This window comes from Branchiostoma belcheri, unplaced genomic scaffold, assembly GCF_001625305.1.
Source record: "Branchiostoma belcheri isolate BF01 breed outbred unplaced genomic scaffold, Haploidv18h27 scaffold125, whole genome shotgun sequence".
In the NCBI taxonomy this organism is placed as follows: domain Eukaryota; kingdom Metazoa; phylum Chordata; class Leptocardii; order Amphioxiformes; family Branchiostomatidae; genus Branchiostoma; species Branchiostoma belcheri.
The window spans coordinates 648,635-675,218 of NW_017802658.1; the positions used below are offsets into that span (position 1 = coordinate 648,635).

At 39.1% G+C, this 26,584-nt stretch overlaps 1 protein-coding gene across 7 annotated transcripts in view; it reads left to right on the forward strand.

The window, feature by feature from the left end:
- Window positions 1-26,584, forward strand: part of LOC109463392 (transcriptional enhancer factor TEF-1-like) — a 45,684-nt gene that overhangs the window by 11,075 nt on the left and 8,025 nt on the right. For 2 of the 7 annotated variants that reach the window (XM_019760190.1, XM_019760191.1), the window contains exons 3-7: window positions 3,943-4,175; window positions 19,926-19,990; window positions 21,009-21,071; window positions 21,155-21,217; window positions 23,634-23,833. In XM_019760190.1, the coding sequence (XP_019615749.1) occupies window positions 4,169-4,175; window positions 19,926-19,990; window positions 21,009-21,071; window positions 21,155-21,217; window positions 23,634-23,833 (398 nt within the window). In that variant the 5' untranslated portion in view covers window positions 3,943-4,168. Of the gene's footprint in view, window positions 1-3,942; window positions 4,176-19,925; window positions 19,991-20,566; window positions 20,630-21,008; window positions 21,072-21,154; window positions 21,218-23,633; window positions 23,834-26,584 lie in introns of all 7 variants that reach the window. The other 5 variants (XM_019760192.1, XM_019760195.1, XM_019760194.1 and 2 more) reach the window with 5 other exon arrangements.

Consider the following 26,584-nt stretch of genomic DNA (forward strand, 5'->3'; position numbering starts at 1 on the left):
AATGTAGGGGGGTCCGGGGGCATTCTCCCCCGGGAAATTTTGTATTTTTAAACCTTCAATGACGCATTTTCCTGCACTTTGATAGGCAAAATTAGGCGTAACGAAGAATTATTCATTAACGCTTAACGCTGAATTCAGGATGACAAATAACGTTTTATGTTGAATTAAAACGACCCATAACGCTTCACGAGGAATATACTGATAACGCTTAACGTTGAATTAGAGCGGGCCGGCAACGATTAACGGTGAATTAAAATAGCCCATAACGGTTAACGAAAAAGGGCATGCAGACCCTCATAAATGGGATCTTGTCCTCTAAGTAAAGTTTAAGTTACAGTTATCAACAGAAAGGAAAATGTTTATATTAGCTTATGCTGACAAGGGTTTCTATATTAGTCCAGTATATACAGACTATAATGCTCTGGCGAATTGAAATCAACCAAGTCATCAGTTTTTCTTTTAGAAAGGAAAGTTTGAATAGGATCAGTCTAGGTTGGTTTAGAAGTTTGAAACATGACAGTGCAAAGTGTAGATTAGGTTGGTTTTGGTTTGGAACAACTGTACTAAAAGCCCTATAGAACAGCTAGTCTGCATAAGATGGTAGGATACTAGTATCTAAGAATAGTGACAATAGCTACTGAACAACTTGGGTGTCTACTATGGGATGTATATTTGGACTAGCCTTCACATGTAAAGATGGAACAACTTGTATAAGTACATTGTCTCTTTTCACTGAATAGATAAGTTACGTATTGTGGACAGACTTGCTTATCCATTGAAAAGTGGTGCGTAAGTTTCGGGCGTTTTTACAATGGCTATGAATTAAGGTTGAGACACTGTACAATGTTCCTGCTATTCATTTGTTTTGCTTTATTTGTCGTGAAACAAATTTTGGGCAAGGAGGATGTATCTAACTGGAACCTATCTTTCAGTAATCTGTCCTAAAGATTAGCATCAGACAACAAAGGCAAAACAGATGTTAGCTGTACGGCCTCAATTTCCCCTTTCTTCTTTTTCTTTAGGAAGTACGCATTGGCTTTACTGTACATTGTTTTTAAGCTGTATTAGCTTTATTGGTTTCAGCCATCCTTTTCACAATAGATTTTCCCACAAATAAGAACAATAAGTAGCATGATCTAGGCTAAATAGCCATGTCAATTATGCTAATTCTTTTTCAAGGACCCCTATCCCTGTGGATTGAACATTTCCCATGTTAAAATTTACATATTTCTGTTTTAGTAATTTGTGAACTATGAAGAGTTTTGAAAGTCGTATATCAAAGATTTCATGCTTTGTTGTAGTTGTTTCTTTTGATAATTTTGTTGTAACCTGAATGGTTATCATTACCCTAAGCATAGTATATTAGCAAGCCAGAAATTGTTGTAAATCCAGTAAAAAGCAACGTCTTTCTGATTTTTATTTTATTTTATTGATTGTCACTTTTTTTGGGGTCTTAACTGCTACAGGTGGTTTGTACTAACAGAAGAGGTCATAGGTCAAGGAAAGAGTGTATAAATAAATTGAAGTGTAATTGGCAGTTGAGCCAAGCAATTATAGAACTGTGCTTTCTGTCATGTTAGGGTCATTCTGGGGTTGTCCGGGAAATTATACAGTCAATTTCATCAACTTCTTGGGTCAGGGGTTGATGTGTCCCCTCAGCTGTTTCTGTCATTTTGGTTGTTTTGACAGGAAAAACAGGCCAAGTTTTCTGGTTTTACATGATTTGCAGGTGTGGTTATGGAGGTTTTTAAATAAAGGGTTATAAGGTCTATATTTGATTGATTGCTGCTGCTTCTATGTGAATATTAGGGATTTTTTTGCACACGTTATGAATTTTGTCCCAGTTGTGAAAGCTTTTGATTCTCGTGAAATACATGCTACTATTTTGGTCTCTTTGATATTGATGTAGACGGCAAATTGTCAGTAGTGCTTCTTTTGGTTTTACTGTGGATCATCATAAAATTGGTTACAGAAATACACAAAAAAAAGTCACACAAACACACATTGTACATAATAACACACTGCTTTTGTCAAATGTTATAAAGTCTTAAATCCATGTTAATGTGTCTGTAGGTATAATGATTACCAGATGTCCATCAAATGATAATGCTATCTGAATCAGACAGTTTCTCAGTCTACACATATCATCCAACCATTGGTCAAGGCCAGAGTTGTCCATGGTTTCCATGGATACTCAACTGATGTCTCTGATTTATATGACAAAAATTTTAGCAATTCTGTATGACGTTTTCATCATGTTATACCAATGGTGTCACGAAACGAAACATGAAGCCTTTCAAAAATTGACTCTCAAATGCTTTTTTTCAGAGGTTTGGAAACTCTGAAATTTTCTCCCTACTTCTTACAATAAATCTCGTAATATTCACGATGGTCTAATTTGTGACATCTCCAATGTAAAAACATGACTCAGCAAATATATGATTTCTACAACTATACCGTATACGTAACTGTTTCAACTCTGAGCTTAAAACTCTAAGAAAAACTCCTTTTTCCCCTGGCGGCAAATTTAAATCCCAGCAAACTCACAGTGCCCAAAACTCTCTGAAAGCTCCCTCAGGTGTCCCAGGTGGTTTGTGGAAAGTTGTGGAGATCAGAGGTCAGACAAACTTGGGCGGAGCTGTTGGTTTGAGGGTCAGGAGGCTGACAGTTTGGGGCCAGGGGGATTTGTACCTGCTGGTGTTCATCAGGCAGCAAGGTCCTGCTGCATCCAAGAGAACTGTGTAAGGAAAAATGTCTAGGAAAAACAAAGGAAAACTGCTTAGACAGTAAACAAGGCATTTCCCAAAAAAATTGGGTCACTTCCTTAGAATTATGGTAAATTAAAACCCTTGTCCTGCGGAGCCCAACAATTGTTGTTTTGCACATCAAGTACCATCTATAGCACTCTGTATAGGTACAACTTGGGGATATTTCTCATGCAACGCATCACAACGGAACAAAGTAACTATGCCACCACAGGGCAAAAAAAGTTTTGCGTATATGACCTAATTAAGACAGGAAATAATTGAAAAATATTGTGTAAAAAGTGTCAGCAGAACAAGGGTTAAAATTACTTAAATACTGTAACTTGTAAGAGTTTGTGGTGGTTTTTGTCAATTCATGGTTTTTGAGGTGACCATGTACCACAAAATTATGACACTGCAAATGTGTGTTTTGTATCAATATGTTTTGATAGAATTGTTTGGAAAGAAAACTTAAAATGCCATTAAAAAAACTCCTTACCCCTTCTTCTTCAAAATATCTGGGAAAACAAGTTTACACTAGTTTGCCTTACTGCTTACCTTCAGCTTATGAAGAACGCAGTACAAGGCTTATGTAGGTGCAGCCAGTAAGACATTAGAAACACTTGCACAACTCAAATCTGCAATAACTGGTATATACCGGTGGTAATTCTAGCTTTGTTGAAAGGCATGACTTTGCGGAGTGGGAGGGGCACCATGTAGAACACCTGGATAGAATTACTGACTGTAATGATGAATATCTGACAGTAATCCCCTAATTATGGTCTATGGAAGAGTGACTGACCACTGACCAGAAAAGAAACAATACAAAATGAGTAGATGTATAATTACCATTCCTGACAACTTTTGGTCAAAAAGCTCAGCCGCATAGTGATTTTGGCACTCCTACTTTGTATGTAGCATTTCTGGAAAAAAACAACAAATGTCTTTCATTGTGTAGATTCTGTTTGATGAACTCAGTTTATGTCAGAATAGAAAGAAGGAAAAACTTGAGATTGTCTTTTACTTCCCAGCTCCTGATTGACTGATTCAGCTTTTCTGTCAGTAAAAAAAAAAGGAAAAACTTGAAATACTTATGATAAACTTTTACTTCCAGATACTGACTGACTACTGCAGCCTTGTTCTTTCAGAATAAGTTTTGAAAAAGTTGAAATGCTCATGATGGTCTTTTCCTCCCCAGATACTGACCGTGCGGTCGAGCTGCCAAGATTTCCTCGCAGGAGAACTGGGGAAGCCCCTCCGCCTCGGCGGGGGCGGTGGACTCCAAGTCGGACATCGACGACGGGACGGGATGCGAGGACGCGGAGGGCGTGTGGAGCCCCGACATCGAGCAGAGCTTCCAGGAGGCCTTGGCGATATACCCACCCTGCGGGAGAAGGAAGATCATCCTATCAGACGAAGGAAAGATGTATGGTAAGTGCTGATTGGTTGATTCATCTGTAAGGATGAATGTGATTGGTTGATGTGTCTTGGAGATGTACCCATCTTGTGGAAGAAGAAAAACTTATCCTACAAGATGTATGCCAAGTGCTGATTGGTTGTTGCGTCTGTAAGGATGGATGTGATTGGTTGATGTTGTTTCAAGAAAAGACGTGGCTTGGAGATGTACCTATGTCTTGGAAGAAGAAATCTTATGCTACAAGACAAAAGAAAGATGTATGCCAAGTGCTGATTGGTTGCTGCAAAAGTAAGGATGCTTGGTATAGGTCAACATTTTGACAGGGTGGCAAAAATGTCAAAGATGACACTTAAAGGTAAGTGCCGATTGGTTGCTACACTTGGAAGGATGTGTGTGATTGGTTGATTTTTTTTCAAGGAAAGACATGCCTCTGAAATATTAACATTTTACCCACAGATCTTGTTTAAACCCAGCATTTGAAAACATCTTGCAGTTTTTTGTTAACTTTAGCTGGTTCCTCTCAAAGAAATTTGATACTGCCAGCCCTGGCCCAGTTTAAATGATGTATGGCAGGTTCAATGACATATATGTAACCTTGACAGGTGCTATGTATTTGTGGACCTGAACGCTCAACTTTGACCTCACAACTTCCTGTGTACAAATGCTGACATTTTCCTTGTCAACTCAAATGATATTCAACATTCGTTACTCAAGGTTGGGGTTTTAAAAACTTGTTCTGAAATATGTAGTCTTCCTGATGCAAGCTTTCATTGCCAATATAAAGAATAGCCTCTATCAAGCAAAAAGTATGAAGAATGGACAAAATAAAATCAATTGCTTTTTTAGCTGTTTTGTCACTAAACAATGAAAGGTGGTAACAGGTTAATGCTAGAGGACCTTGTACATGTATTTGTGCAGTAAAAGATTTTATCATTTAGATTAGGCATTAAAGAATTTTGCCATGCTTTGTACAGTAAAGATCATGTTCTTGTATCTGTTATCAAAATTCAGAAGAAATGAGGAAGAGAATTAATTGCTTTTCAAGCTGTTCTGTCACCAAACATGCCCACTGGGTTAGCTGGGGATCTCCTACTGTAGATTCATTTGTTTGTGCATTTTGAGAGAAACAGATTTTCAAGATGTTTTAAATTTGCAATTGAAACAATTCTGTAGTGCATTGGAAATACATTTTGTGGTGTCAATGAATTCACTGGAGAAAAAATCACTGCATGAATCCTTAGAAAATAAAACTACCGTGAAAATGTTGAGATGTACAGTATTTGTGCTGTGTTAATGAAAGCTACAAGCAGCGTGAAATTTGTAATCTGGGGACAAATCTCTGCATCAGTCCCCTTAATTACAGGAACCTAAGCGGAAAGTGGCCTGGTTAGTCCCAGGGGAACCCACAGGCAGGAGTTCACCCCCAAGGCATATCATGCAGGCCTGGGTCCAATTCAGCTGTTCTCTGCAGGAAGGGCACACCAGGACTGATCTAGAGATGTTGACAGCAAAGAGTTCGAAGATCTCATACCTCCGTTAAATGTTGCTTCGTTTTTGTGGATTTCTTTCTTTGTTCATTACGTCATAAATGATTCTGTCCAGTCATTTTGCCACTGGCAAAAAAGTGCATACAGCAGGAAGTGGAAAGGAAATAAGATAATCGTTTTTGGGACCTTTGACCTAACTTCCTGTCAGTGTCCCTGATGTGCTTAGCATGTGGAAATAGCAAACTCTTGATTTCCATAGTACCATGAAATCCAAGTGTCACAATTTACTGTAATACAGGTAAAGAGAACTAAACAAAGGAATTAAGCCAACTACCATTCTATGAGATTAGAAGCAACATTTGGAATCGGTCAGTTAACACACCTGTGGATAGATTGAAAACTTCTTAATGGCCCATATTATCTTTCTTAGACTTGCTAAGCATCTGTAGAAAAACCTTTTTAGAATATATTTGAGTGGCTGCCTTTCAATATCAGTGAGTGCTTTTGTCAAGTAAGTCCCCTCCAAATAGATGGTGTCTAGCTTGTTTTTACAAACCCCCAAGAGCAGCACAGGTGAGAGAAATTCTGAGAAAATGAAACCTGATCTGGGCAGTATTACCTCATCAGTATTCACCTCGCCAGCCATGGATGAACAGGAGACAACAGGTTGGGCCGGCGGATTATGTGGGAACAGAGCGACTAGCCGCGGGCTATAACAGTCCACGCCTTTGTGCATGGGAAACTCTTGTTCTCATGGTAGTCTGTTAATGGTTTTATTTTAACGAAGCCAAGAAGAGCCGGAAAGTCTCCTACTTCAAACGAATCGCTTCCTACAAAGACCTACCTACTAACATATTGTAAAACTAACACACATATACATCTACAACTGTCGTAAAATAAGAAGTGAGAAGAAGTTGAAATTGTACATAGTAGTTGAACCAGTAGGTAGTAGTACACATCAGTATGTACAGTGAGATATGTCTGTAAATTTTGTACAGCAGGATATCTCTGTGCTTTATTCATAACTTGGATTTAGCTTGTAAGAGCATAAATGTACAACAAAGGTCTTACAATTTAGTTACATTCATTATGTGACAGATCCCCTTTAAGTTAGTATAACTCTTTTTCATATCCCTATACAATCTTACTTTTATGTTTTGCAAAAGTTAAATCACCACTTTGCCTAAATGTAGTCGTGCGAGTCTTATATTAGATCTTCTGAAGGATGTAAGACGTTATGTAAAAGTCTCAGGTCTTTATATACACTGTATCCCTGTAAGATTGGGAATAGGAAGAAGAAATCCCCAAGGCTGTCAGCAGTCTGAGCACAGTAAGACAGGTGACACACTGGTGCCCCATTAGGCCAGACTGACTCTGTTTTATGTTTGTCAAAAGTATAAAAAGAAAAGGAAATTGTGCTCCCTCAATCTATTGTAAATGCAGAAACTTCTGTGCTGGTTTTCATGGAGACCTCTTACTGTGAAATCATAACACTACACATACATGTTTGATAGTTGTACTGTACTACAGAATTGTTTTGCTCCTTTTTCGTCCAACCAGAATAAAAGGTAAATGCCACTACGGTACTTAAATATTACATAATGCCTTGCTTGTAAGATAAAAGATTGCAGCATTGCCTAAGTCAGAAATGCACACAAAAAAGAGCTGAAAATTCAAAATGTTTGGAACAAAGCAACCTACCTCTTGAAAGAACAAAATACAAGGTTTTCTTTATTACACCACATTTTTTACAAACTTTTGATTGCTTTAGATTTCAGAATTTAGGCTTCTCTGTTTTTGGCCTTCTAAAGTTTTTTTCTGCACGCTCGCATCAGTTTTGGTTGTCCATAAGGACGTCACCCACAAAACGAAGCCGGTGAGGCCGTACTAAAAACACCAGCAGGAAGACAAAACCATCAGGACTGTTACACCCTGGGGCAGAACCTTTGTCTGATCTGTGGACAAAACACAGGTACACTCATCTGTGATGCACTGGATGTTTAGGGTTGTTATGCAAAAGAGAAGACACAACAACAGTGTGCAGATGGAAAGAAAAATTACAATCTGTACAGTTTCCATGTACTTCATAATTGGTATGGATATGAGTGCACATGGACCTCTATTCACCAAGTAAAGAAGATTGTTTGACACAATTTGAGAAAGGGGGGCCCGCATGCCCTTTTACGTAGAGCGTAATCGGCTGTTTTAATTCTACGTTGAGCATAGACGGACCGTTCTAATTCAACGTAGAGCGTAATTGGTGCATTTTGCTTAGAGCTTATTCGCCGTTTTAATTCTACATTTTATTTTATGTGTTGTAGCCATTTGGAATAAAAGTGTAAATCGAGAGGATTCCTGAATTCAACGTATTACATAAATTTTAATCGTAAGGCCACACCAATTTGATTTGTTGGTTCTCGGATTTTTTTCAGAAAAAATATGAAGCGACAGGGCGAAAAAAAATAAAAATAAAAACAGGTCTAGGCATCCTATTATAGGCTTAAATGCTACAAAATGAGCCATGAAGTCAACACAAAAGGCTGGGTTAAAATTTAAACATTGAATTTTGAACTTTTAATCAAACCACTGCATTGATAGATGGAAAAACTGTAACAACTAGGAAGAAAAGGACTTTCCTCAACTGTTAGGGGGCAAAACATGAGCATATCCAGTTGATTCAGGACCAGAATCAAATTTTTTTTTTTTTTGCAAATCAGAAAAAAACGAAGAGGCGAATCCGAGAACCAACAAATTAAATTGGTGTGGCCTAATACTCAAAATTTAGCGTACAGCATTGTCGGGACCCCCCATGCAGGCCCCCAGTAAGCTATGATGAGTTGCTTTATTCTGAAAATCATATAATTTTCTGCATATAACTATAACCCAAGAAATTACGCTTTAATGTTTAGCACTACAGTATTACCAATGGTGGACTTTAGTTAGGAGTTTTGTAACTTGAAAGGTCAGATGTTGGGTTTGCATACAGAACAAGATGGAAAGATTGTGGTTGAAGCCTTCCTTTGTGTTTCTTAGCAACAAGAAAGATAAAAGAAGGAGCAAAATGCCACTTAACAAGTTCAAACATAAACTTCCCCCCTCTTTGAAAAGCTGTGTGCTTAGCGAGGATTATAAACATTTGGTCTTTTCCTTTTTATTTTGTTCTTCTTTAAAGTATTTCGACTTGTAGTGGCCAAGGGCTAACATGAAAACATTAGAACCCACTAAAATGAGATTAAGTTATTTAATGGTATATACAAGTAAGTTTTCCATGACCATCTTGAGTTCAGAACAGGCCCAACAAAACAACTGATCCAGAACTGTACATAAGCAAGGTGACAGATGTTTCACCAAATGGTCTGATGTGTTCCAAGATATGCAAAATCGCCAAGGTCATGTATTATTCCTAGACATGTGGGGGATACAGTCTGTGGGTTTGCAAGTGTTCGAGGTTACTCCCATATTTGCATAGCTGAGGTGCATAGTCCTCTTGTCCTGTTATAGTTTTTGGTATACATTTTGGTAAAACAGTACATGAAAACTTTATGCTCTTAGAACTAGGAGAACTTGCAAAAAAAGTTGCATCTTTGTATATTGACTCCAAGAAACTGTGTGTTAAGGTACAAACTTTCCTCTCAATTTTCTTGTAAATTTCTCAAATTTACAAGAAAGCAGCCAGGCAGTGACTTAGCATTTTTCAAATTTGAGAAACATTAAATTACAATGGTGTTGCCTTAGCCAAATTTGACAAATTCACAATTTGAAATTTAATTCTTTTCAAATATCTAACACAATCACGTTTTACAGCAGATATAAATATACGGTTGCCGGTAGCTCTCTGTTAAAAGACTTCAAGGGGGTATTTTCATTTGATGTAAAACAGAAGAGCCCAGGTTAAGTTTATTTTTAGCTCCAATCGGCATATATGGTATGTATTTATTTAGAAGTTTCACAGTTGTGATCTAACAGTGCTTTCAATGAAATAAAGCAGGACAGGCAATTATAGTTTTTAAGTAGCATTGGGAGAAAATGTATATTTTGAATTTTTACAATCATTTGTGCTGGTTAACTGCATTCCTGTTACATCCACCAGAAAAAAAAACAATGATGGGAAAGGAAAACAGTTTTGCAATGGCTTTTCCTTCCCTGTTCCTTCTAGTTTAGGCTTTGATTTTGGCTTGAATTTCTGTCAAATTTGAAGTTAAAGCTCAAAACTGAAAATGGAGGCACAGTCACATCCACCAAGACTTATCAGATAGGAAGACACAAAAAAAAACAGTTTTGCAGTCCCCTTTTCCTTCCTTGTTTCTTAGAGTTTAGAAACACCATGATGCGACTTTGACTTTCCATCAAATTTGAAGTTAAAGCTCACAGCTGGAAAAAGAGAAGAGTTCTTGTGACATCAACAAAACTCATCGGATAGGAAAATATCTTTGCAGTTTCTTTTCTTCGTTTCTTAAAGCTTAAAAACATCATGATGCGACTTTGACTTTCCTTCAAATTTGAAGTTAAATCTCACAGCTGGAAAAGGAGAAGTGTTCCTGTCACATCCAAAGATCCAGCAGAAATGATGGGATAGGAAATCAAGGAAAATAATTTTGCAGTTCCTTTTCCTTGTTTCTAAAAGTTTAAAAGCATCATCATGTGACTTTGACTTTCCGACAAATTTGAAGTTTAAAAACTCACAGCTGGAAAAGGAGAAGTGTTCCTGTCACATTCACCAGGAATGATGGGATAGCGTGGCAGGGGTTGGGTGCCAGGGACCAGCTCCTCACCTCAGGGAGGTCAGAGGTCATCCCTTCAGGAGTTACCTGTCACTCACTGTCGAGTTAGCAGCCAGGCTGTGACCCAGCAGTGCTGCAGACCTGCCAGTCCTGGCATGGACCAGTTTAAACCTGCTGCTGCCTGACCCAGGAAAGATCTGTCACTGTCATAAGGAGAAATCTAAGGAATGTTCCTAAACTTGAGAACGAAACAGCATCTCAGTAGAGTAGGACGCAAAATCTACTAGTCTACTAGGATGCATAGTCTACTACTAGTACTAGTGGCATGGCACAGTTAAAATCTGGTGCTGCCTGACCCAGATTTTTCACTGTCATTAGCATGATTAGGAAAAATCAAAGGAATGTACCTGAACTCAAGAATGAAACAGCATCTCATTTTGCATAATCTACAATATTATAAATCGTACTAGTCTACTTTACCCATTTGTTCATTGCAAAATGTGTCACTGTTGTGGGAGGATGTTGAAGAAATGTACCATAAAAGTGAAACAGCATATGGTCTTACTTAGTTTTACCTGTAAAATGTTGCTCTAGCATACTATTAGCGAGTGTTGAACACTTGATCTTGGCACGGAGCAAAAACTTTATTCTGAAACGCTAGTAAGTGTTGGGACAACTTTTGAGGTCTTTTAACGCAGATGAACTTTCAAGATAGCATCTGATTTTTGCTATATAGTGCGGGATTCATTTTGCATTTATGTATGTGCAATTTATAGGAATATTACTTACTGAGGCCAAAGAAGTCTTTTCTGCTCGTAATCGTTTGTCGCTTTGGATTTGGATTTGATAGACCCCCAGTTGGCAGCCCTCACCATGTGGCATTGCATGCTGGTATTCCTGCAGCTGTAAAATGAAGTATTAAAAGACCAGTTGGTTAGCCCGGGGATTAGGACACCCTGCCAAGGGACTGTGACAGCTGCACGAATATGTAGTTGAACATGTGCGTTACTCTTGAAGTGTCTGCAGGACATCTATTCAGAAATCATCGTCATTATTAATCAGAATCAGAAATTACAGATAGAAAAAAAATTGTTAGAACTAGTTTGAAAACCAAAAAAAAATCATGTTTCTACTAGACAATAAAAAGGACTTACTAAAAATAGAAGGAAAGACTGGCATAGACGATTAAAAATAAATATTTGTAGCAACATTTTTACACAATATTTTCCCTCCCAATCTTCCCAAGGAAATGATTTTTAGTCATATGCATAGATGTTGTAACACTATTACAATTGGAATGTACAAGTGTATATTATAATATCCTTGTACCAATGTGGTGCATGTGGGCAAATTTGTTCAGTGAAATTGAAGTTTTGTCCAGTACCCCTTTTGTTCAGACTTGCTAATTGGGCCTGTCAACAGTTGGTGAGCCTTGTTCAGGTCTGTCTGAGCCAGTTGTCCTTGAGATAGGAGCACAACAGGGAATTCTGGGTATTTTGTCAGCTGTCTCGGTGAGATCTAGATCAGTCTATTGCCAGTGTGTCCTGAAGAATATCATGATATATAAAATATCAAATGTACGTCTTATGTTTGGTCTGATGTAAGGACATGAAAAAATCAAAAGACACTTTTTTCAAAAATAATTCATAGTCATATTACCTCAGTGTATGGAAGTTATGTTTTTGGTGTGCTTATCTGCTTGTTCACATGTGCATCTGTAGTTATTTGGCTACAGGAAGTAAGGGGGGAATGTTGTAACCACAGACTGACAGGAAGGTCAAATTGGAGGTTCAAAATGCTCTCCCCAAAAGCATGGAGAAATTTAAAGTGACAGAAATACAATGTATGTTTGTCTATTTGGTTGCTTGTGTGTTTGTAGTTATTTGCATACAACAGAGTCACAGGAAGTAAGGGGGAATGATGTAACCACAGACTGACAGGAAGCTGAATTGGAAGTCAGAATGGTCTCCTCACAGGCTGGGAGGAAGTAAGGTTGAATATATTGGAGGTCAAAACGGATTGGGTGATGGTGCTATATCCCCAGAAATAGCCTTGGGGACTCTGAGCCCTTTTTTTTGTGCTGAAGACCTTACGGTTAGCTCATCCAAAAGCAGGGTTGAGACCTCCCCACGTTTGATTTGTCATCAGTTGACCTTTAACCCTGAGGTCAGCAGTGAGACCCTAATGAGGTTCTATCTACAAGCAGACAGACAGCGGTGACAGGTTTTGAGTCTGTCTTTAAGGAAATAGGGCAGAAATCTTCCAGCTTAATGCTGGACCAAGCAAGAAGTAAATGTCTCATCCTTGTTATGTCTAGGAAAAAGTCAACATTGAGATGGTACAGGTCCTACTATTGGAGAGGATGCAGTGTTGAAAATGCCATTTTTCAATACCGTTAAGTGATTTTGGTTTGCAGCACATGCATTTCGCAGCCTCACAATAAAGTGAAAGTCTACACACAGTACTAAAACATGTTATGGCGAACTTGGAAGTTGTTTTAATCATTGTAATTTTATAAACATTTACAATATTGTAGTGGACACTGCTTTTTGTAGAAAAATCCCAGCATTAAAGGACTACTGAGAGCTCTTCCAAATTTGCAGAAGTCTTTAGATGTTCAAAACAACTTAGGGGACAGAACTTTTGTTTGCAGCTGATCTCCAATGAGATGTTAGGATGAACTAATGTAAACCTTTTTCGTCAGGCCATCATCGAAGTTGACAAAAATGTCTCTGCAGTTCAAAAACTAACTGCAAGGGGTCCTGATGTCACAAGCTATCTACCACCAAAGCAAATAATGCTGGCAAGTCAGTAAACTTTTGTCCACCCCATGTCTGCTTGGAGATCTTTTAACAGCTGCAGCCATTTACTGGAGTTCACAGTTTCACAGCCGCTCCCTGGGGAATCACCATGGCAACCAGCTAGTGTTGTCAGGGCAACCATATCTCCCCGTTATTGTTAGGAAGACAAAATTGTTCCCAGACCTTGAGCAGCGTATCATTGGAGTCAATCCCAACTCAATCTGAGTTAATTTTAGTTCTGATTTGAGCTGAGGATAATGACCTTTCTCAATTTGAATATATTCCCAAGAGCAGTAGGATCTCAATTTTGTCTGAGGCCAATCTACATTGACTATCTTTCCTAAGATTATCATGTTTTTAGGAAGACACTATCAGATTTTCCTGCCATTATAAAGAAAACATGAAAATTGTTAGCCTTAGTTAGAGTGGGCTGTGCTAGCCTGGTTACCAGACCTTGGAGAGGAGAAAGACTCAGGAGCTAATATAGGTCTGGTAACCAGGCTAGGCCTATGCAGCCCCTGGCAACAGTCTGGTATCCAGGCTATGTGTAGATGGACCTGAATAGTGACCTAGAGGACACTCCTGCCATGTGTGGCTAACCCCAGTGATCAGCACTGCTCAGCACTAGTGTGAATAATGGAGAGGTTGTAATGTCCCAGCATGGTTTACAGATGGGGCTGATTTAACCAAGCCCAAAGGCCCCAGAGGATGGACACCAAACAGAGATTGATTCTATCAGATGCTATCTTCAGGACTATATCTCTGAATTTGTGTAAAAGATATTTTCAGAGACAACAGTCTATGAAAATGAGAATACAGCAACGTTGATTCACCCTAGCCAAAGGGCCTGGGAGGCTGGACAGCAAACTGTCATGCTATCTGTTACTGTCATCCAAACCTCAGGACTGTATTTGTGAAGAAAATCTGTCTTTGAAAATGAGAACGCATCCTTGAAAACAACCGCTAAAGACATGAAACAAACCATCTGTGTACTGTAAATTAGTTAAACTTTGACACGCTTAAATTTCATAGCATGGTTTCAAAAATCAAGAGTTTGCCTTGTCTTTGAGTTTGCAGTTGATGCAATGCAAGACAACATTTAAAACGAGTGTCTGGCGAGACCTAGCTCATTACAAAAACCACAAACACGAGACCACAGTAAATATATCACAATTTACAGTATATGTTTCACCCATGTAGGAGGATGGGAGTCTTTGATAGATTCCAGCTAGTCTTGCTTGAGCAACAGGCACTTGCAGAATAGCTTGGCTGACCCGTGTGGTCTGTATCAAATTGTCTCTGGTCCTGTTTGTGGTTTTCCCTGAAAGATCTATTGGTTTCAGAGCAGGGAGTTTATCTGATGTTTACTTTGAGCCCATGCATCTTTACTGGGTGGTGCTGGGTCTTCATATGGGTACCAGGTTTGGGTTGTGTTTCCTGGGTACAGGGGGGAATTACTGTAAACCACTTTATGTTCACGGTAGCAAAAGTTCTCGGTCCTAGAAAAATGGACATGTTCACAGAACAATATGTTTGCAGTGGCGGCAAGTGTAGCAAAAAAGAAAGTTGGAGTATTATTTGTTTACAGTAATGATAAGTTTGCGGCACAGAAGTGACAGCGAAAACCGTGAATATAAAAATACCACGAAAAAATCATGAATTACAGTACATGGGGGGGCACACAGTTTTATAGTTAAAATCCATTGTGAAGATAAAACTGTCCTCTGCAATTGAGGTTGTGAAAGTAGCTAGTAGTAGTGCATTGTGGCATTGCTAGGGTTTGCATATTTAGCCATTTTAATATTGATGCGATAATTTCCGTCCTAAATTCTGAGAATTATAAATGTCCGGTTTACTCGGTTTGCATAAAAGTTATGAATTTAGAAAATTATCGTGATTTTTTTGCAACAAATGGAAGTAGGGTTGCAGCACACAGGTGTTCCTGCACGACAACTTCGCGATGTAATTTTCCCCGTCTTCCCAATTTGCATTCCCTTTGTCTGAAAGACCCTTTCAAGTCGGGCCCTGCAATTTGATAACAGGAGGCCTCCTGGCTTCAGCTGGGCCACAGTACACATAGCCGGCATTCTACGCATTCCCCTTTTGGACTACTTATTGAAAATTCGCTGGCAATTTTGCTGAGGTTTTTGACGTACAAGTATGCACAATATTTCTACCAGGCCTTGCGTTTGTTGTAGGCCACACCTTATGGAGCAGGAGGTTCTATTCAGGGTCGTTGTAGCGTCAGAAAGGGGCTTTTATTTTGCTGTAGCGCGCTCTCGTTAAGGGTCAGGGCTCTGAGGCAGCTGAGATGGCCTGCATACCAGGAATAGTTTCTCGTACGCCATCTGCGTTGTTGTGGCACCAAGACGCTTTCAGCGAAATTAAATGAAAAAGCCAGAAGAACAGCAAAGCACCTGCATGAGGAAAATAGTTTGGAGAGTTCGCAAATGAAAAATTCTCTGCCAGTCTGAGAATGAATGGAAGCATCTCATCTGCTTAGGCTAGGATAATATTCATGGATTATTATTCCATATGGTGATTTTAATGGGCACATGTTATTTCATGTCTGCTATATTTGGTTCTGTATATCAAAGTCAGAAATTCGATAAGATCCTGGAAGAAAATCATCAAAATTAAATGTAACAAATAAAAATGCAAAAAATCTATCTTCATGCTTAGTGCATGCATAATAGCATCAAACCAACAATTAAGCCTTACTACACAAATAATTAGGTTATTGTTGTACTCATCAGGAATATAATGTATATAATTAGATGCTAAAATGGAATCGATACTCAGAATAAGGATAAAGAAAGTGTGTCAATTTGCAACACTAGAAAACCTCCTTGAAGTTGAAGACAGTTTTAAACTGTGTTTTGAATTCAAGAAGGAGTCTTTGAAAAACAACAACGCAGTCTTTGTTTTCCCCAGAAATTGTAGACTTTGCTTGTGTAGCAGTCTACCAATACAAAGAGAAAAAAAGCTTGTTAAATAAGTGTTCCATGCTTGTTACAACTGCTTGTCTTTATGTTTGGGCAATCATGAATGATCTTATGCTTGAAATCAGAAATTTGTACCGTACTCTGTCCAATTTGTCATGCCATTGACTTAAAAGCAGGGGTATTTTCTGCTGACTTCTCCCTATCAGACACACTACAGGCAATTCTTGACGGTGATCATATAATATTAATGTGATCAGAGTGATAGATAGCTTGATTATTAGTTCATAGTTTTGGCACCATGAATCTAGACAATTTACGATGAATAGCTCATAGAATTGAGATCTAATGAACTGTAATGCTGTGGAAAATTGCAGCAAAGGAGCTTGCAATAAAACAGTAAATTACCAATATTACTAGATTGTTAGATAACATTTGAGAAATTCTGTATAGCAAGGCAAGGTGTACCCAGATACATAAACTTTGATGTAAAGTTATAGTTTCTAAGAATTCTTAAAACGAATTTCGGATTCAAGCTCTGAAGAGAGGCAGTAAGTAGGGTTTGCTGACATTCTTTTTATTTTTATTGTGTAGCTAAATTTTCAGGTTTAGCTTTAATCTTTGGCTCACTGAATTCCCCCAATGTTCTCTAATTCATGGCTCCCTCTCCAGATTCTGAAGGACCTAACCTCCTGTCATCTGCCTGTCAATCGTCCCTCCCATGTGCTGTCAACCTACTCTATCCAGACTATCAGATACACAAACCAACATGCACAGCTCAGCCAAAATGAATTTTGAGCCTTAACCCTTTCCCTCCTAAAGTAGCATTTTGGTACCAAATATGTTTTAGTTAACTAAAAGGTTTAGGCAGCAGGTAGAAAGTTAAATTTTGCCAGTGTCACCCTCCATATTTCAAACTTCACCTGCTACAGTGGGAACAGGCAACACGTGGGTTTCACAAAACCCTGTACACCCGTGGGTGCTTACTCACTGTTGCATCAACATTCAGGGCCGCTTCCGCGCTAATCAGTACAGCGCCATCCATTATGTTCAGCAAATAGCAATCATCTCCCAGGTCTCGGAAAAATAATAACATGGGAGAAACCGTCGCCGCGCACACACACACCTCATCTTGACGGCTGTAATGAGGTTGTGCCAAAGGCAGTGTCAAATGTATGGATTGTTTTGGGTCTGGGTATATACACTGAGTACATTGATGTACTTTAGCAAAATTCTTGGGAAAGTCCAGTGCATGTGTTGTACAAAATTTACGTGGTTCTGTAAATGCTGCCTTAGATCCTTGTCAGTAGTTGTTTCTATCATGGCATGCTTGAAAATCATATGGCATCAAAATCATTCTCCGACATATGATACAGAAGTGGTCCATGTGGCTTTGCACTGAGCAAAATTGTTTGAAAAAATAATGATGAAATTGAATTGAGTGTCATTTTGATAATATTTGATGCAGGTGTAATTTTATGGCCAAAATAGTCTTTGATATTCACACTACATGCATCAAATATATCAGTAATTCTAAAAAGATTTTTACCATGCCTTACCGGTAACAGTTAAATTAAGTGCATATTTAACAATGTCCTCTGATGCTAATTGACAATGAATTGTCGTCTTTCAGACAGTTGAGAGTTTTTCTGCAGAAGGTTCATAGGTCATATTCAGATGACCGTTTCCTTTACCCCACCTAACGGAAACCCTAGACAATACTGGGGAACTGTTTGTCTGGTCTCGGAGTCTGCACCTAGAAGAGAGATTTCACGCAGCATTTCCGTCCAAACCTTTTGTTCTTTTGTTACGACCCTGGTTATGTCAGTACGTGTCACAAAAAGAGTTTGCCACAGCGTTTGGCTGTACAAAGAAAGTGGTTTGTTCAACGATGATTTATGGATATTGCAGCTTGGTTTGCATACTTCAAAAATGTTATTATTTGGGAGAGAAAAATGTTTGCAAAATTAGTGCAATTGATTGCATCAGTGACTGTTGTAGAGTCTTCAAACAATTTAGAATACAGGGCTCAAAGTACTGGGTGCATGTGCGCCTTACTGCACCCAAATTTGGAGCTGTGCACCCAATTATTTTATGTGGGTGCACCAGTGCACCCAAATATTTTTGTAGGTTTACGTATGATGTTAAATGTATTGTAGTATACAGCATATTCTTAATATCTAAGTGTTAAGAAAATAATAAAATCATTGTTGTAACACTTTCTGAAGAAATAAAACATAATAAGTTTTTGCTGACATTCTTATTTTATCTTATATGGTGCACACAAAAAATTCCAGTGCAGAACCTATTCTCAAAAATTAATTTCGAGCCCTAAAATTGGATGTATGCAACATTTCACATATTTTAAGATGCGTATATGGTGTTTTTTATAAGGGCGCTTGAAAGGTGAATGTGAGAAGACGGCTTGAATGTGGTTTGTGTGATTTGCTGTGGTGCAAAGCCATGAAATCTGGCTAATGAGCCTAATTAGCAAGGATCAGTGCATGGCCACCACTCAGGTTTCCTGTGGTGAGGAAAATAATGAGGGTGTTGGTTCCAGGTATTTCACCGCTAATCCAAGGTTGCGCTGTTAATCCAAGGTTTTTACACCAATCCCTGGTCTTAGTTCTACTGTTAATCCAAGGTTTCATTGTTAATCCGAGGTTTCATTGCTAATCCATGGTTTTAGTTCTTCTGATAATCCAAGGTTTCAGAGTTAATCCAAGGTTGCACTTGTTCAATGATGTATGAACCAGTCACCAGTTCGCTCTTTGTCAAAAGATATCATACATGTAGCAAAATGTAACATTTGAAGTACTACTGTAATTCACTTCATGTTCACAGTAGCAAAAAGTTTGTGCTCCGAGAAAAATGATCATGTTCACGGAAATACATCATGTTTGCAGTGGCGGCAGGTGCAGCAAAAAGAAAGTTGACAAATTATTTGTTAGAGGTAATTATAAGTTTGTTGTACAAAAGTGACTGCGAAAACCGCAAACATAAATTTTAGTACCGCAAAAAATTGTAAATTACAGTAGTTAGAGCCATTTTAGGGGGTGTAGTTCAGAAACTGGCACAGCCTTTCATTTTTGTGAGAATTGCTTCTTCTATGTCATTACCTGTGCGGGCACCAGTTCAACCGGAAATTTCCGCATTACGAAATCCCCTGCCTCAGATGTCAAGGGAAAATTGGACTAATTCCATGCTGTGTTGTTGCCATGGCAACAGCAAATTACCCGGCAGAAACTCTGTTATGAAACTTGATGGGATCCTTTGATGAAACGGAAGGAGGTCAAACATATTCATGAGATTTTAGCCTCAGCTTTGCCATTATGTAACATATTGCTTCTATGATGTTATGGTCACACCAATTTAATTTCATGGTTTCATAATCGCCAAATTCTCTTTATTCCAGGATGATACCCAGGCAAGAAACATAGACAGTCAACTTATTAATATTACCTGATTATATTGTATTACCTGATTCTCATTCTCATGTCCCTCCTTTTTCATAGGATTTCTGTATGATTGTTTGTATGATGTAAACGTAATACCAATCCAACATTTGTACATGTTTTACAAGTGTTGTATTAAGAATTTGCTTGAAAATATGCTGCTTTGACTGAAACCATTGACGAACCCTTATGAATAGGTTACGATGTATATGAAAAATTGAAAAAGGTTTTGCTTGTAAAATGTTTACCAATATTTCAAGCATTGTTAACATGATTGTTCGCTGTATATGTACTGGATAAAACAAAACAAAGCTATACATTAAATAGACTAAGTTTTTCTTGTTTTTTTTTCTTGCAGGAAGAAATGAGCTGATTGCGAGGTACATAAAACTGAGAACGGGGAAGACGCGGACAAGGAAACAGGTTGGTATGACGGTGTAAGACAGCAGGGGACAGCGCTGTTCCATGTGGACAGCAACAGTGACAGTAATGTGCCAAGACATGGGGCGGGTAATGCATGCATCGTATAGCGACTGTCCAGAAGTGTAACAACGTGCATGTGCATTTATGTATTTGCTTGCAGACATATAGAACACATATTGAATGAAGTAAAGAACTCTCTAGCATGGTTTTTTGTGTGTATTGTCTAGGTGTTATGCAGTTCGTTGTGGTTCCGCCAACCGAAATTATTTCTGTGAAATGACAAAACTTGTCCCACCACTGATGATGAGATGCATCGTATTTTGTTGACTTTTTTTATTTTTGTGCGGAAGCACAAGAAGTTACTACTGACAAAATTCCCCGGAATGTGCTCGTGTCCCCCCGCTAATTCCAAACCGATCCTCCGAACTACCACAGCATGGCCTGAGAAGCGTAGAGAGTAGCACCCAAATCTAGACAGCGTGGCATCAAAGTAACCATAGCAGAAGGGGTAGCAAGTGTAATATTCGTCAACAGCAGATTCTGTACCAGCGAATTTTGCCGCCAATCTGGTTCTAGGTTTCCAGCCACATACAGGTGTTAGCCAAGAGGCGTGCCCGGGAGATACAGGCTCAAATAAAGGTACCATTCTATCGTAGTAGCAACTCTGTTGCTTTGACTGTTGCCCTCCCTACCACACCCCCTTGGCGTGTCCATGTGCGCTCTACTCTACTCCTCTACACACCAGCCTCGTAGACAGACCGGTAGGTTCTCCGACCTCTTCTTGGTCCTCAAGTTTCTCATGGCTTCAAGTTTTTAATCAGCAAACAGGTCAGGCCCAATAAAGCAGAACTAAATCCGAAAAAAGGAATAAACAGCCCCCCTCCCCCTCCAAAGGAAATAAAGACGCAGATGTCCCGAGAAAAACGGCAAAAACGAAAAACCCTCCACCAGAGTCCTGGCTCCTTCCTCTCTATTCCTGGCGCCCTTCGAGCCTTAACCTTTGTTGCCCCTCTCATAGGTTTCCAGCCACATCCAGGTGCTAGCTAGGCGGAAGTTACGCGAACTGCAGTCCTCAATCAAGGTACTTCATGCTCCTCGCTCGCCGTCTCTCGTTCACTCTCTCCCGCCTCTTCTCGACGTTTGTTAACCCTTGTTGTCCTCCAGGTGTCCAGTCACATCCAGGTCCTTGCTAGGAGGAAAGCGCGAGAGCTCCAAGCCAAGCTGAAGGTATATCTGTGTGTGTCGTAATCATGCGGCCAAATGTGAAGCCGTTTTTAAAATTTTTATATACCTTTTTTTTCCTCCACTTGAAAAATTCTGATCAGAGGATGCCGGTGCAGTACCTCCTTTTTTTTTTAATCTTCCCTTTTTAAGTCTTTTTTATTTTTTTGGTGTAAAGATTGGTTTTGTTTAAAGCGTAAAGCGATAACTTGAAGAATTGCTTTCCTTTGGTAAAAGCGAGTAGGTATGCACTGTTTACTTTGATTGTTACTTTTCATATCTCTGTGTCTGATGTCTTGTATCATTCATTTTGTGGTAGGAATACCCAAAAATCTCCAAACCATGCTTTCTGACAAAAAATAGCCCTCCAATGTGCATTTTCATGAATAACTCGCTTCATTGACTTTGAATTTGTCTTTGAAGTGCTTAGTCAACCAGCGTAATATCGTAACCAAGCTTACTACGTAACTAAGCCGTTACTATACCAGAAAAAATAATGTGCGTAAAGCTACATAACTCCCCAAATGTTCATCCCCCATTTTTTGGCTCGTTGAACGTGCTTCTTAAAACGTCAATCTGCGTTTAGCAGGCAAAAACTACTCATATCCTCCAAAGTTCCTAGTCCCTGCCAACTGTGTTGTTTTGGCCGCTTTTCGCTGAATTGTGACGTTAGGTACTAGATTTCAACTGACCAACCACGTCCCAGCGTTTCGCTTCCCCTCATTGTCTGTAATCGAGCAAGGGGGTGTCTCTAGGAAGGATAACAGTCTTTGTGCTGTCGTTCTTTTTGTCTTCCCCTTGTCTGTCTATCCCCGCATTTTATGTGCTGCCCTCCCTCCCTTCTGTATTCAGTACATATTCCATGTCATTCATTCATTCTTATTTTGCATTGAGTGATTTTTTTATTTGAGTTGGTAGATATTGTGTTTATGTATGGTATCACTCTGTGATGGCCTTTTGAAAAAACTTCGAAACAGACGAACTGAAAAATCTCTAGTACATGTACTTCATATACAAAATGTGGTAAAAGATTTGATTTTGGATAGAAGACTTTTGGAGTTGTGAATTTTGAACTAGGGTGAAAATAAAATTGGAAAATTCTTATGTATTGTAGGAAAAATACCTATATTTAACAACAGCTACTTAAATACCAAACTATTTTGTTTCATAATCATATCCAACTTTTCGGAAAGAAATGTTGAAAAACAGAGTGGTTCCTCCTTTCACTGGTTTAGAAATCAGTGTAATAATATTTATTTGTTTCTCACACATACTGAAGTATATGACAAGTTGGCTACTTTAAGAAATTTCACGATGACAAACACCATGGCCAAATAATATAAACATGACTGTTAGATGTATGTGATCATGTCTTTTTCTTTTATAAGTTCAAGATTTCTTTTTGTTTCTTGTATTTCTTTTTGTCTACCTTCCATTTTGATATCTGTGAAAACATTCAAGTTTGAAAAAGACTTGTTGAAATCAAAGAGGTAATATTAAAGAGTCTTGAAAAAAAATCACATCAAAGATTCAATCACCAAACAGTAGATCATAAAAATCACAAAAGAAGAAGGCATGAAAGATAACTGGGGTTCTTAAAGAAAACATCTACCGTACATTTTACTTATGATTCATCTTACTAAAAGATGACTGAAGAAATAAAAATGTTACAAGGAAAAATATTCTTGAGGTTTTAGCTCTTTAAATAGTAAAGTGGCAAATCTGGATTCAAGTTTGTTTTGTTTTATTTCATTGACAAAAAAGAAACTTTCTATGACTTTAAACCATTTATGCCAAAACACAAAGAAAATTCCACATTTATTCTTGAATATAAAATTCTAGTTAAAATTAGACGTTATATCTCTCTCAAACTAGACCAGAGCAGAACGTGTTTAACAAAGTAAAGCAGGTAATGTTGTATCAGATATAATATGGTATAGTTTAGTTTCCATTCAGTCAGAGTAAACAACAGGCAAGTAGACTTCAGACATCATAGTTTCTTTGCTACACAACCATGAATTTTTCTCTGCCAACATTTCGGTAGCTCCTCTGCTTCCCTATGGACTTTCCCCTTGTCAAATTGTGATGCAATTATCACAACAAAGTCCTTGAACGTTACTACTTCTACTTGCAGCTTTGTGAGGTGGCTGCAAGGATGCAGTCTCAGACGTCACGTGAATGCAATCCCATGCAGTCCCAAATGATAGTTATGTCACAATACGACAAGGAGAAAGTACATATCACTCTGATGAACACAACTGAAACGTTGACAGAGAAAAAATCATGGTTGTGTAGCAAAGGAACTATGATAGAAATGAATTATCAACCTGGTGAAACTATAAACGGAAGAGGACTGGAGGATTGAAGAAGTTCCCGCGGTGGGTGAGCGGATGCTCACGTGTTCTTTGTTTTGTTACTACTGGTTCATGTACAGGATCAGGCGGCGAAGGACAAGGCCCTGCAGCAGATGGCGGCCATGTCGTCTGCGCAGATCGTCTCGGCAACAGCAATACACAACAAAGCAATGGCGGGGATGCCGGGCATGGGCGTGCCCCCCGGAGCCTCGGCGGTGCGCCCAACCTATGGGATGTGGCCCGGCGCCATGCCACAGACTTCTCAGGAGTAAGTGTCTCGGTAGTCCTTCGGATGTGGAAGATCAGACTTTACTGTAGCTGCTAGCTGGAGTAAGGCCCGGTTTACATTGGGCAAAAATATTGTTTGGCCTGCGACGCACAGCAAGTTTTGTGCGACAGATTTTTTTGCAAGTAAACAACCACTGCTGCGCAGCACCACGTGTCATTTTTCTGTGACACATCCAGGAGGTTCTATTACGCGGGCTTCCAAATGTTCCACAGGATAAGGCCCGATTTATACAGAGCAAAAATGTCATTTGATGCAGTGCTGCACATCGATTTTCCCGTGGTGCCTATGGATGTGCCACACAAAAATTGACACGTGGCGCCGCGCATCAGTGTCGGAGGTTGTTTACCCGCTCAAAAAATCTGTTGCACAAAAGTGCGGCGTTCGACGCAGGCCAAATTATATTTTACAAAAAAACTCTTACATGTACAAAAAAAGGTTTTATTATTTTTTCTGGCACTTACATGCCTAGAATAAACTACCAAGGTAGCCTTTTAAGAGCAAGGTAGTTTAACCTTTAGCACACTGAAGTAGCTGTTTGGCTCCCAAATCTGTATTGGCTTTGGGATTAGGCAACAGGGAAAAGGTTAAACATAAACACATAAAAAAGCAAAACAAACAATTGCTTTGTTTACTTGCAAGTTGTTCACACCCAAAGAACAAAGTTCAAATCTTACATATGGGATGAAGAAACATAAGTTGTTTGTTTACGCCCACATGAGCTGATTTTGTTTACAAAGCATGTTGTATTTTGTGACAGTCCCCTGCGTGGCAGCTGGGGTATGGAGATGATGAGATTTTGTTTACAAAGCGTGTTGTATTTTGAGACAATCCCCTGCGTGGCAGCTGGGGTATGGAGATGATGAAGGGGAGGCTATCTGCTGCCCGGAATGTCCGGAATTTCCCCATTTCATCTGAGACAGAAGTATGCAGGGAATTGCATGTCCTGCGGCAGACCCTGCCATTTCTGCGCGAGGCTGCCTCTCCACTGTTGCAGCAACATGCTTAATGTCACACCAAATTTGTCAGGATGTTTTCAGCCCCTACGTTTGACTTTGATCCTAATGTGCCTCTTTGTCTACACCTGCCACGGTGATGTTTTTTTGCCATTTAACTATGCCTATTCAAAATATGTATGGAAACAGTATTCATAAATTGCTTCTTTTCACAAGAAAGGTAGCTCCTAGGCTGCTACAAAGATTATGAAAGAAGACATAAAAGAAATGTGCACAGAATTAAAGTATGAAGTTCAACTATTGAGTAACAGCTCGGTTACACCTTAAATTTTGCACCTTAACCTTCAAAATCTCCATGCTGCCTAATGTTATAAGCAGTACAAATGTGGTGCCCAAATGACCGTCTCAGCAGGGAAAAGGTTAAACGTTGACATCAATTTCAGCTATAAATCAGCTAGCGGTCTTCTTGCCAGGAAACAGACATTGAAAGCATGTGTCCAGGTTGTACAAAATGTATCCTGGATACCAGACTGTTTCCAGGGGTTACGCAGACCAGCTCCTCAGCTTTAGGGTCAAAATGCGCCCACGGAAATTTTACCACAGCCCCCCTAAGCATTAGACTCTGAGTAACACTAACTCAGGGACTCAGGGGGACTGTGGTAAAATTTCCTTGGGAGAATGTTGGCCCTGGAACTGAAGATCTAGCCTGTGTAGATCCTGGAAACAGTCTGGCATCCAGGCTATACAAATTGTGGCCCAGCACCAACTTGATTGAAAACTGAGCCGTTTTTTAAATAGAAGACTACATCTGGCTGTTGATAGAAGACCAGACATTTGGCACAAGTTTTCACAGTTATCTCCATAGTTTATCAGATGTAAGAGAATACTTCTAAAGCGTTTATACAGATAAATTCAGCTATATCACTAAAACATAGGCCAAGGTAGTAACTATAGTGTGTAGTAGTACTGTACCTTTAGGTTCACATTTTTCAGTTACTAACATTGTTTCAACTGCGAACTCAAAAATACTCCAAACGTGATTTTTACTGAGCCGGTAACTTAAATAAATTTGCAGTTTCCTTCCCTATCCTATTCCTACAAGAAGCTATACCAGAACAAAATAAACATATCCCCCCCCTTTTTTTTTACAATGATGATACAACAATAGAATTGATTGTAAGAACTATTATAGTGTGTCCCTGTTTTGATACAATTGCTACTTCCCTAAAGTCGGCTTTCAATGGAGCTATAATTACATTTTTGTCATATTAATGTAAAGCATTGCTCACCCCGAGGTACTATCCATTCTCACGCAGAACTCCAAAAGCCCAGTAAATGTGAAGAATTAACTGTCTTCTGGGCAGGTGAAATTTTTCACATAATACTGACGAAGATTGCCTCACCTGGGCCACATATTGTTTTGTCACAATCAGAGGCGCATTCACAACGTTTCTCTGTCACTGTGTTGGACACATTCTCAGTGACAGCCATCAGTTTTAGGTTTCGTATCTCGATTTCTGAACTTAGAGATAGGGGAACTACTTAAGTCTCTCTTGAATGGTAAGTTATTCCAAGGATTGGTATGTCTTGCTCAAACTTTTGAATAATATGGTAGTCAACTGACTAGAATTCTGTTGTCTTGCAACAGAGTTGCAGCGGACTTGGGGGTGGGGGGGAGAGTGCTCGCAATCTAGGGAGACCGGGGACAAATTTGGATTTCCAAGCCTTTAGTTTATGTCCCACATTTTGAGAGGGAGACTATGAAGTTGAGAATGTT